This window comes from Geotrypetes seraphini, chromosome 11, assembly GCF_902459505.1.
Source record: "Geotrypetes seraphini chromosome 11, aGeoSer1.1, whole genome shotgun sequence".
NCBI classification, from domain to species: Eukaryota; Metazoa; Chordata; class Amphibia; order Gymnophiona; family Dermophiidae; genus Geotrypetes; species Geotrypetes seraphini.
In genome coordinates this window covers 131,645,577-131,658,031 of record NC_047094.1, presented here as the reverse complement: position 1 = coordinate 131,658,031, position 12,455 = coordinate 131,645,577, and the positions used below count along the sequence as shown (strand labels likewise).

At 46.3% G+C, this 12,455-nt stretch overlaps 1 protein-coding gene across 2 annotated transcripts in view; it reads left to right on the top strand.

The window, feature by feature from the left end:
• Positions 1-12,455, top strand: part of SRC (SRC proto-oncogene, non-receptor tyrosine kinase) — a 117,966-nt gene that overhangs the window by 90,284 nt on the left and 15,227 nt on the right. For both annotated transcript variants that reach the window (XM_033963293.1, XM_033963294.1), the window contains 4 exons: positions 2,530-2,628; positions 3,355-3,458; positions 5,906-6,055; positions 10,788-10,943. In XM_033963293.1, the coding sequence (XP_033819184.1) occupies positions 2,530-2,628; positions 3,355-3,458; positions 5,906-6,055; positions 10,788-10,943 (509 nt within the window). The remainder of the gene's footprint in view (positions 1-2,529; positions 2,629-3,354; positions 3,459-5,905; positions 6,056-10,787; positions 10,944-12,455) is intronic.

Here is a 12,455-nt window from a genome sequence, read left to right as displayed (position 1 = left end):
CCTGACTTGCTCATGCCCTTCCCGTGACCACGCCCACTTGTAATCACACGCTATGGGATTTGGTCACCAAGTAGCATCAATAATTGACTGTACCCAATTATTGTTAATTGGCTTCAATAAACAATTAAGTTGTAGGCACATCTCAGGGTCAAGCCCAAATTTAGGCATGCAAATTTAGGCCTATATAAGAACATAAGAAATGCCTTCACCGGATCAGACCCTAGGTCCATCTTGTCCGGCGACCCGCACACGCGGCGGCCAAGCCAGGTGTTCCCTAATGGATACCTTGTTCACCCGTATCCCTCAATGTGATTTGCAAGAAGGTGTGCATCCAACTTGCCCTTGAATCCCAGAATGGTGGTCTTTGTCACCACCTCCTCCGGGGGAGCATTCCAAGCGTCCACCACTCGCTGTGTGAAGCAGAACTTCCTGACATTAGTCCCGAGTCTGCCGCCCCTCAGTTTCAGTCCATGACCTCTTGTTCGAGTCACTTTAGACAGTGTGAATAACGAAGTTTCTTGCTCTATTTTGTCGACACCTTTTAGTATTTTAAAAGTCCCTATCATATCCCCTCGCAGCCTTCTCTTCTGGAGGGTGAACAATCCCAATTTTTCGAGGCGTTCTTTGTAGCTCAAATTCTCCACACCTTTTATTAGTTTCATGGCTCGTCTCTGCACCCTCTCCAGCAGGGTTATATCCTTCTTTAGATAGGGAGACCAGTGTTGGACACAGTATTCCAAGTGTGGTCTGACCATTGCTCTATAAAGTGGCATTATGACGGCCGCCGATCTACTCGTGATGCCCTTCTTTATCATGCCCAACATCCTGTTTGCTTTCTTTATATAAAATCCGGGGATTAGTTTGCAAAAAATGATAATAGCAAGCCTACGTGAAAATCTATAATTATGCACATAAATGGCTTAGTGCGCAGTTGCTAAAGGTGCATTTATGGTGGGGGGAGGGGTTTAATGCATGAGGCCAACATTTATGTACACAAGTTACAGAATACTGTTAAGATATGCGTATACTGCTCCATTTGGCCACTTAATGCCTGCTATAGACTAAACTAAATCTTAAGAACATAAGAATAGACCTTGCTGGGTCAGACCAACAGTCCATCAAGCCCAGTAGCCAATCCAGGCCACTAGTACCTGGCCAAAACTCAAAGAGTAGCAACATTCCATGCTACTGATCCAGGGCAAGCAGAGGCTTCCCCCATGTCTTAATAACAGCCTATGGATTTTTCCTCCAGGAATTTGTCCAAACCTTTCTTAAAACCAGCTACGCTATCCACTTTTACCACTTATATATCGAGTCATCCCTGAGAAACAAAGCTCGACCCGGTTAAAAATAGTTGTATTTAAAAGAAAGAATTAACCGCATAGAAACGTATCTGCTAGAAAACACTGAAACGAGAGTAATTTTGCAGAATTTTTTGGAAAACTTGAAGGGATAGAGATAGGATCTTATTTGAGAAGGTAGGTCATTCCAAGTTGCTGTTAGGCGAAGGGATGAACAATTTTACTGATAGATCTGGTACCTTTTACAGTGTGAATAGAAAGTTTAAATACTTGGAGAGTTCTGCATCTTGAAGACTTTAAAGCTAGGGGGACCAGTGAATCAAAGACACCATGTAAGATTTTAAAAACTATGCAGGCACATTTAAATTGAACTCTCAATTGACCTGCTGTAAATACATGTAGGGCTAGCCTTAGCAATTACAGGGCCCTGAGCAGACCAATTCAGCAGCCTGCACCCCCTCAAAAAAAACTCTTTGATATGTTCCCCTGACCACAGAACCCCTCCCCTCCCATAACTTAAAACATACACCTGAAGAAATGGCACTACCTGTGAGGAAAGAAATGACTTTTCTGGGGTTTGTTTTGGAGTCAGGCCTGACCATGAAGCTACAAATAGTTAAGGCATGTTTCAACCAACTCATATGCTCTATTGCTTGAAATGGCTGATTTTTTTGCCTTCTGATTTTCGGACTGTCGTGCAGGGGATGGTTCTGTGCAAGTTAGACTACTGCAACGCTCTCAAAAGTAAAAAAAAAAAAAAAAGTCATTGCTCTTTAAGCATGCGCAGACTATCTACAGATGGTCTCGCATGCTCAAGGATCGCTGTTCGGTCTGTATGGGGCGTGGGCGATTGGTTTGCATGAGGGCGATTGGTGAATCAGCCCCCCCCGGACACGGATCGGATCGGATCCCTCACGCATCGGATCCGATCCGTGCCCTTAGTGAATCTAGGCCGTTGTTCTGTGTCAGAAGTAGAAGTAAGCGGCCTAGGATTTCATAGGGAAGACAGAGGTTGGCATCGTGTTTTTTAGTTTGCATACTCCGGATCTGAACACTGGAATCAGTTTGACCGCGCTCACAATAAAACGCCATAATATAAGAACAAGTGAACCGTTGCGTGTGTAATATTCTGATAAAGGACCAGTGGAGGGTCTGACTAGATGTTGCAAGCATTTGTAAGAGCCTTTTCCTCATGTAAATTCCTTTTCCTTTTTCTTCTTGTTTACAGGGAAGGAGACTGGTGGCTAGCTCGTTCCCTTACAACCGGATTGACTGGCTACATTCCCAGTAACTACGTCGCGCCTTCCGATTCTATCCAGGCTGAGGAGTAAATAAAATCTTTTCTTCTACAGACTTAAATGGAGAAAATTAAAACCTTTCTTAATTATTTCACAGTCTTAGTCATGTGAGGGATCTATTTAAAAAACCCAAAACAAACCCAAACCAACCCCCACAAAGATTTCTCTATTTCTTTTATTTTCATATTATATTGTAACTTCACTGTGTGACATACTATATGTTATTAATCATTTGCATTTTATTGGTTGGGTTTGTAAGCTGCTTAAGTCCCAGTGGGTAAATGGTGGGGTTATAAGTCGCAAATTCTATTAAATTATTGGGGGGACAGTAGATATTAAAAACCGTGGGCCCTTTCTGCTTCTGTTTCAACATGGCTTTATTAAGAGCATCCAACATTTTTGGCTTCTCTTTTTTATTTTTCTAAAACTTTTATTTGAGAACATTTAATAAATTATAGTTCTCTACTTTGGATTAATGTAATAAAGCTGCAGGTGGGGTGTTAATCAACCGCGTTGGATAATAATTTACCATTGTTAATAAAACTTGCATTAATCATGCACATGTGGGCTAATTTTCAAAAGATGCTTCGCCAAGAGTTGGAAACGTGAAAGTTTTATCATTGTTTTCACCCAGTGGGCCTAGATTTTTTTTAATGTAATGTGACGTGCAAAGGCTTACAAAATTGTCGTCTCAGATGTTGGACTAAGGTGGGGGTTTGTATTTCCTGGTCTTGATTGGTCCTTTGTTTTTTTAGATGGTACTTTGGTAAGATCACACGTCGGGAGTCGGAGAGGTTACTCCTGAGTCAAGACAACCCACGAGGGACCTTCTTGGTCAGGGAGAGTGAAACCACAAAAGGTGAGGAGGTTAAGCTGTGGGGTCAAGCAGAGTGAGGAGAATGTTTGTGTTAGAATATTAAACGCACTGGTGTTCATGCCCTCTCTCCAGTTGCCTAACCATCTCCAAAAAGCTCTGAACCCTTACTACCAAGGTTCTTTGACTATCACGCTGGGAAATACAATACAATCTTTATTTATATACCACCAATACCTCATAGAAGTTCACAGCGGTTTACATAAAAATAAATGAGCTAATACGTTATAAACTGGTTAGCATATAGATATATCTTTTTAAGTACAAATTCTGCAAACAAATAGGTCTTTAGTTCTTTTATGAAACTCTTAAAGTTAATCTGTTTATTGATCATAATAAACCAAGAAACACGGTGGAGTGACGATGTTCCTGAAATGGACTTTATTGAAAATTTAAAAGTTCCACAAGTCAATGTAAGCAATCCACCTAGAAATAAAATGATCCACGTAAAAACCTTGAGGACCTAATCCGCTGAGAGCATGGGACCCAACGCGGTCCGTGTTTCAACAAGACAGTCTTCTTCAGGGGTCCCTGATAGTCCTAAGGTAGTAGATACGTGGAAAAAAGAATCCAAAAAAGTACAAATGTGCGTTCTTGGTGGAGTTCCACACATTTGTACTTTTGAATTGTTTTGTCCATGTATCTACTGCCTTAGGACTATCAGGGACCCCTGAAGAAGACTGTCTTGTCGAAACACGGACCGTGTGGGGTCCCATGCTCTCAGCGGATTAGGTCCTCAAGGTTTTTATGTGGATTGCTTACACTGACTTGTAGAACTTTTAAATTTTCAATAAAGTCCATTTCTGGAACATCGTCACTCCAGTGTTTCTTGGTTTCTTCTGAATTTTCTTCTCTATGGATATCTCAGAGTCAATTTTTTTTGTTTTTATGGATCATAATAAGCAGAGTTTTCCATAGTTTGGCTGCTTGGTAAGTCCAGGTTGAATTAAAAATTCTGGTGTATTTTATCTTTTTAATTTCAGGAAAACAGAAGGTATGGTGTTGCCTTAAATCCAAAGTTGATTTGTTAGAGAACATAAAACATTGTGGAATGTAATCTGGTGTGTCCCCAAAGCGTGTTTTGAACAATACGCAATAGAATTTATAAAGGATCCTAGCTTCTACCAGTACGCAGTGCTCCATAAAATAAGGTGTGATCCTATCACTCTGTTTCAGTTTGAAAATTAGTCTTATAGCTGTATTTTGAAGGGTTTGAAGTGGTTTTAGTATTGATTTGGGACAGTCTAAGTCATTGTTTTTCAACCTTTTTACACCTGTGGACTGGCAGAAATAAAATAATTATTCTGTGGACCGGCATCGGTCCGTGGACCAGCAGTTGAAGAACACGGGGCTAAGTTGTGGGCCAGACCCCGCCCATCTCTACCCAATCTCCACCCCCATAATAGTGCTAATTGCACCTTGCACGTCCCGTGCCTCATCTGGAAGCCTTCCCTCTGACATTGCAACGTCAGAGAGAAGGCTTCCGGTTCAGGCGCAGGACGCGCGTAGGAGCCGCTGCCCCTGGCTTTGTGCACCGAATCAGTGAGGAAGAGGGAGCTGGCTCGAAGATAACACCACATTGATCGCACCGTGGACCAGCGGTTGAAGAACACTGTTTTGGGCCTGATGCACGTGCTGGCCCTGTGGACCGGCAGGAAATTTCTGTGGACCGGCACCGGTCCGTGGACCGGTGGTTGAAGAACACTGATCTAAGTCACTTTGCAATAGTCCAATAAACACATGAATAGTGATTGCACCTGTTTTTATAACATTAGTTGTTAAGGAGTTGATATTCGAAACAATTTAAATGTCCATGAGAGACTCCTGGCTGTTTAAATTGGAGATATTCAGTGACATTGAACCAGAATATCCCCTTTTAACTACCAAATCTGAAACCGACTAGGTTGTGGGTGGTCCGGTGGTGCAGTTAAGGTGGAGCAGAAGCTAACCGAGCACTAGTCTGAATATTGGCTGGTGCCTGGTTAACTTCCAAGTCCTGGCCTGAAGTTATGTCAAACCTCCTGTCTCTCTTCCACCCATCTCTCGCGAACAAGACATAACTCCACCTCTGATCCTCCCTCCATCTCTCCCACCCCCACAAACAAAATTCAGCCCCCTTCTGATCCTCCCTTCATCCCTCTCAGAAGAAGAAGCCCCCTCCCTCCCTCCACCGGAACAAGAAGAATCCTCCCTCCCTCCTGCCCACACTCCCAGAACAAGATGAAGCTCCCCCAATCCACCCTCCCTCCTCTCCCCCACCCCAGGTCCATAGGAAAGTAATGAAAGGCTGCCATTTTTGGGAGGCAGCTGCCGGAGGCATTGAGCTGAATCGCACGTTCTCACACTAAACTGTCTCTGAATCGCCTCCTTCTTTTTGAATTAATAAGCCAAAGTGTGTTTCTCTGCTCTCCCTCCCCTCTGTCCTCTCGCAGGTGCCTACTGCCTTTCGGTCTCCGACTTTGACAACACAAAGGGGCTGAACGTGAAACATTACAAGATTCGGAAGCTGGACAGTGGCGGCTTTTATATCACCTCGCGGACGCAGTTCAACAGCCTGCAGCAGCTTGTGGCCTATTACTCCAGTAGGTGAAACTGGGAGAGGACAAGTCTTTCTCCTACACAGTCTTTCTCCTACACAGTAGAGAGCTGCACGGGAACGGGGACGACGGGAATCCCGCGGGACCCGCGGGCATCCCGCGGGTTCCCCCTTTGGGTCACGGGGATCCCGTGGGGACGCCCCTAGGGTCGCGGGGATCCCGTGGGGACGCCCCCTAGGGTCGCGGGGATCCCGTGGGGACGCCTCCGAGGGTCGCGGGGTTCCTGCGGGGCTGGATGTACTCAGTCGCGCGGCTCTTCTCCCTACCTTCTCTGCTTGCAGCACAGAGCCGAACGGAAGTCTTCCCGACGTCAGCGCTGACGTCGGAGAGGAGGGAGGGCTTAAACAAAGCTGGATGTACTCAGTCGCGCGGCTCTTCTCCCTACCTTCTCTGCTTGCAGCACAGAGCCGAACGGAAGTCTTCCCGATGTCAGCGCTGACGTCGGAGGGGAGGGAGGGCTTAAACAAAGCCCTCCCTCCCTCCGACGTCAGCGCTGACGTCGGGAAGACTTCCGTTTGGCTCTGTGCTGCAGGCAGTGCAGGTAAGGAGGAGAGTAGCCTCGCGGTTCGAGTGGCTACCAAGGGAGGGGGCGGTCCGCCCCGCCACACCCCGCCCCGGTTGCAGCACAGCCGGCCAGGTCCCCTTACTTTTGTGGCACTTCCCCGACCGACCGACCGACAACAGCCCCGGTCCGACAATCCTCCCTGCCCTGTAGCCGCGAATCTAAATTATCTTCTTACAGCAGCTGTAATAAGGTAATTTAGATTCGCAGTTAAGGGCAGGGAGGTTTGTCGGGCCGGGGCTGTTGTCAGTCGGTCGGGGAAGTGCCACAAAAGTAAGGGGACCTGGCCGGCTGTACTGCACCCGGGGCGGTAGAGAAGGAGTGGGGAGAAGGACGCTGAAAGGCCATGGGGAAGACGGGAGGAGGGGGGGAAGGACTCTGAAAGCACTTGAAGACAGAGGAGGGAGAAGGACGCTGAAAGCACATGGGGAATACAAAGGGGTGGAGAAGGACGCTGAAAGGCCATGGGAAGGGCAGGGGGGGTGAAGGAATCTGAAAGCACTTGTGGAAGACAGAGGGGGGAGAAGGATGCTGAAAGCACATGGGGAAGACAAAGGGGTGGAGAAGGACGCTGAAAGGACATGGGGAAGACAAAGGGGTGGAGAAGGACGCTGAAAGGCCATGGGAAGGGCGGGGGGGGGGAAGGACTCTGAAAGCACTTGTGGAAGACAGAGGGGGGAGAAGGATGCTGAAAGCACATGGGGAAGACAAAGGGGTGGAGAAGGACGCTGAAAGGACATGGGGAAGACGGGGGGGTGGGTGGAGAAGGACACTGAAAGGCCATGGGGAAGACAGAGAGGGAGAAGGACGCTGAAAGGACATGGGGAAGCAGAGGGGGGAGAAGGACACTGAAAGCACATGTGGAAGACAGAGGGGGGAGAAGGACGCTGACAGGACATGGGGAAGATGGGGGGAGAAGGACGCTGAAAGGAAATGGGGAAGAGAGAGTAGGGAGAAGACACTGGCAGGGAAGAAGACAGATGCCAGACTATGGGGGAGCGGAGAGAAGAAGATGGGTGCCAGACCAATTTGGAAGGGGGAAGAAAGGGAGAGGCACAGTAACAGAGCAAATGGAAGATGCAGAAGGAAGAGAGTCAGTGGATGGAAGGAATTGAATGAGAACATGAGGAAAGCAGAAACCAGGCAACAAAGGTAGGAAAAGAATTATATTTCTTTTTTTTTATTTTGCTTCAGGATAAAGTAGTATATTAGTTGTGTTGATAAAAATTTATAAACATTAGAGGCTCTGGTAGAAACCCATTTGCAAAGTATGTATTCTTCCCAATTAATATTTTCAAATTAATAAAGTCTTTTTGCTTATTTGTAAATGGGTTTCTACCAGAGCCTTTAATTCAGTAGCATAATTAAATGAAATAACTATTTCTGAAGTTTATATGGACGGGCGGGGACGGAGGGGATTCCTCGCGGGGACGGGTGGGGACGGAGGGGATTCCTCGCGGGGACGGGTGGGGACGGAGGGATTCCTCACGGGGACGGGTGGGGACGGAGGGATTCCTCACGGGGACGGGTGGGGACGGGTGGGACTTTGGCGGGGACGGGTGGGGACGGGTGGGATTTTTTCCCCGCGCAACTCTCTACTACACAGATGATCCCTGGATAATGTAACGTGGTTGCTTTTAAAAGTAATAAATAGAAATAAAACAAAAGAGAGGAAAAACAAGACGATACCTTTTTTTATTGGGCTTTTATTAGTTCATTTGGTTTTATTTCTATTTACTACATATGTCTTTACTGCACACATCAAGCATCTGAAAACGGGTCTCCATGGGGGGTGGGGGCGATGCATGTACTAAAGGATTAGCACTTTGATGTCTTAACTGCAGCTACTTAGGTGAGAAGACAAAATGTAATAGCTCAGCAGGGAGGCAGATAAGAGGGAGTACAAGGAATGTTATTAGATGGAAGAAAGGTAATTTTAAAAGAGGCCTGTCTTGCAGACAGCTGGGGACACCGAGGCCTTCTTGGCCTAAATTCATTAAGAATGGAATCTCCGATTTGTATGCTCTTGACATCGGAAGATTTACAGGGTTGGTTGCTAGATCTTAGCGTTGGAGGGGCTAATTAGATTAGTTGCTCAGCCCATCCCAATTTAATTAAAATAACACAAAGAAACTGTACCAGAGGCAAGCTAAATTGAAATACTGTGGGGCCCCCGACTCGGAAAGCCTCATGGTAGAGCTTAAGACTTTACCGCGAAACTTCAGCATGAATCTATAAGCAGTGAGCGTGCAAATTTCTGCCACATGAAAATCGCCGTAGTAATCTTGAGTTCATTGCAAACGTTGCCCCTTCCTTTCAGTATTTGAACGGTGATTAGTTTAGGCATTGTCAAGAAGGGTAAAAACAAAACTGTACTAGCAGCTGGCTTCTGCATCGACCTCTTCCTCCCTCCCGCCCTGAACCAAATCTCCAATCCCTGGTGCCTAGCAGCAACCCCACCCTACCCACCTGAGCCCCCCCCTGGTTAATAAAAAGATCTCCCACTTAATATAACAGCCCTTTCCCTCCCCTGACTCAAAATTGGGGTTTAGTATCACTGTCCTACTCGCCCAACCTTCCCCTCCCCATTGTACTTTAAGATGCAGGATCGATGCCCACTCGGTCCTATCGCCAATGTCACCATTTTGAAAAATGGCAACACCTTGCCCCTTGCAGTGCATTCTAGGATGCACTGGGCTTGGCCAGGGAATTTTTCCCTTATATGGCAAACTGACCCTGCCCACTGTATCCCCAGGATGCAGTGCCCAGGGCAGGCACCTCCATTTTTCAAGATGATGCCTACCTCCCATTTTAAAGGTACAGTGGATGGGCTCAGAATGAGAAGATGGGAAGGGGTGCCATTAGACACCAGAGATTTATGTTTTTTTTTAGTCGGAGAAAATGGGTTTGGGGTGGGGAAAGGAAGGGGACTACTAGACTATCAGAAAAAAAAAATGTTTTGAAATGTGAAGAGGGAGTTGGATCATTGGGATGAGGGGGGGGGGAGAGAAAGGGCAACTAGAACACCAGGCAGGCCAATGCCAAAAGGTATCTGGGGCATGGTGGTTGGGTTGGAAAGGAGAGAGGGGATGCTGGCTGATGCCCACTCCTCAGTCAACTTTTCTGAGCTGCCCCAGACCTGGCAAGCTTTTCTTCTGTTTGTTTTGCATGATATGAAATAGGTTAAATCACTGGTTTTAAGAAAGGTTTAGACAAGTTCCTGGAGGAAAAGTCCATAGTCTGTTATTGAGAAAGAAATGGAGGAAGCTACTGCTTGCCCTGGATAGGTAGCATGGAATGTTGCTACTCTTTAGGGTTTGGCCAGGTACTAGTGACCTGGATTGGCTACCTTGAAAACGGGCTACTGGGCTTGATGGACCATTGGCCTGACCCAGTAAGAACATAAGAATATAAGCAATGCCTCCACTGGGTCAGACCTAAGGTCCATCATGCCCAGCAGTCCGCTCATGCAGCGGCCTCAACAGGTCCAGGACCTGTGCAGTAATCCTCTATCTATACCCCTCTATCCCTTTTTCCAGCAGGAAATTGTCCAATCCTTTCTTGAACCCCAGTACCGTACTCTGCCCTATTACGTCCTCTGGAAGCGCATTCCAGGTGTCCACCACATGCTGGGTAAAGAAAAACTTCCTTGCATTCGTTTTGAATCTGTCCCCTTCCAACTTTTCCGAATGCCCTCTTGTTCTTTTATGTTTTGAAAGTTTGAAGAATCTGTCCCTCTCTACTCTCTCTATGCCCTTCATGATCTTGTAGGTCTCTATCATGTCTCCTCTGAGTCTCCGCTTTTCCAGGGAGAAGAGCCCCAGTCTCTCCAATCTTTCAGTGTATGAAAGGTTTTCCATGCCCTTAATCATTCGTGTCGCTCTCCTCTGGACCCTCTCAAGTATTGCCATATCCTTCTTAAGGTACGGTGACCAATACTGAACACAGTACTCCAGTAAGGCTATTCTTATGTGATATACGGATCAGGGTTTCTGTATGAGGCAAACACCCTTTCTGCATTGCTAACCTGTAGTCAAATGACGTTTCAGCTGCAGTAACTGAGTGGGAAGTTTTCTGCATCGGTCCCTATGTCTTTAAAACCATCTTCATGTCTTATGTGCTTGTTACCTTACGCTATTCCTTTTTGTCACCTAGAACATGCTGACGGTTTGTGCCACCGGTTAACAAGTGTTTGCCCCACATCCAAGCCTCAAACACAGGGACTGGCAAAGGATGCCTGGGAAATCCCCCGCGAGTCTTTGCGACTGGAAGTGAAACTAGGACAAGGTTGTTTTGGAGAAGTATGGATGGGTAAGAAACTATGATTTATAGTTTATTCTAATTTATTGGCTTGCCTTTTCTTTTTTTTTACAGAGTACGTCAAGGTGATGTAGAGTAAAATCAACATTTTAGAAAGGAACGCAAGAGTAATTAAAGGAAAGCAAATCATTTATTACAAAACGTTCAAACATCTTGGCAGTAACCAGCAGCATTTCACCTTTTTATCCAGTAGGGATTTAAGATCAATCAGTACAAGCTTCCATGTAGAAATGTGCTTTTAGACTAATTTTAAAAATTTTAAGGTATTTCTGCACAAATTGCAAATTGTTTAAAGGGACCACAAAAATGTTCAGCAGCCACTACGGCACATCTCGGAGGATGCTGCAGCCACTGAGCCATGGTCCTCAGATTTAGCCCTCAAGGGCCACCAGTGGATCAAGCTTTGCAGCAGATCAGTTTTGCATGACTCCCTCCATTCTAATCCCTCCATGCATATGCATTAGGGGTCGGAATAGAGAATGACATGGTTACAAAATTCATCCCCGTTCCCGTCCCCGCAGATAACCGTGAGAAACGATCCCATGTCCTTCTTGAGTGTCTATCTGAATCTTAGTCCTTCTACACCAGCATTCTTCAATGCAAGGCTTGAGAGTCAGTGGTTGTGCCTGACTCTTCCCTCTTCTTACAGAATGACATGGAGATGTTTTCCCACGGGAACAGTGAGGTCAAGGGCCTTATATTTTATGTTATCAGTAGGGGAGGAAGAGATGAAACATGACAGTGGATGGTAACCATTTAAAAGCAAATATGAAATACCCTTTTCAGGGCTTTATTTCCCAAGGAGCAGCCTGGGACGGAGTTCTATGGCTTCAGAGCAAGAGGGGTGTCCTTCTCCACCTTCTCCTTTCCAGGAAGTCTGAAGAGAAGGGGGAGAGGGTGAGCCCTGAATAAAACAGAGCACACTGCTCCTGGTTCTGTCCTTATCCTCTTCCCCAGCTCCCTACTTTCTTTTCCTGAAAAATAAGTCCTGGCCTAAATGTTTAAGTTAATACTCAGGAACCAGGCTTGAGGCATCCGGAAGTGTGCGACGTCTCCGTGATGACACGCGTGACGACGTCATGTCGACGTCTGTGTGCGCACAGAGGCCCTTCAAGCGGGCCCTGTGCCGGCAATGGGGGGGTACCTACAAGGAAAAGGGCCCACCGGAGCGAAGGAGAGGTGCCGGCACTTGTTCTCCATCCCAGTGTGCTACGGCACACAGTTTGCGATGCTCTGCTATAGAGAGATAAGTGACTTTCTCAAGGTCCCAAAGAGCTGCGGTGGAAGGTGAAGCCGGCGCTTTGGATGTCAGCAATCGTAACCACTGAGATCTCATTCCTCAAATAGTGCAGCTTGTTTATTATACTGATGTTTGTCGTTGATGCAACATGTATGGAAGTGTGTAACTCGCCCTGGATAAGGGCGGGGGATAAATAAACAAATCATAAGAACAATAAGCTGTGATAGGAATTACAAATTAAATGAATACATTTCTTTAGCGTG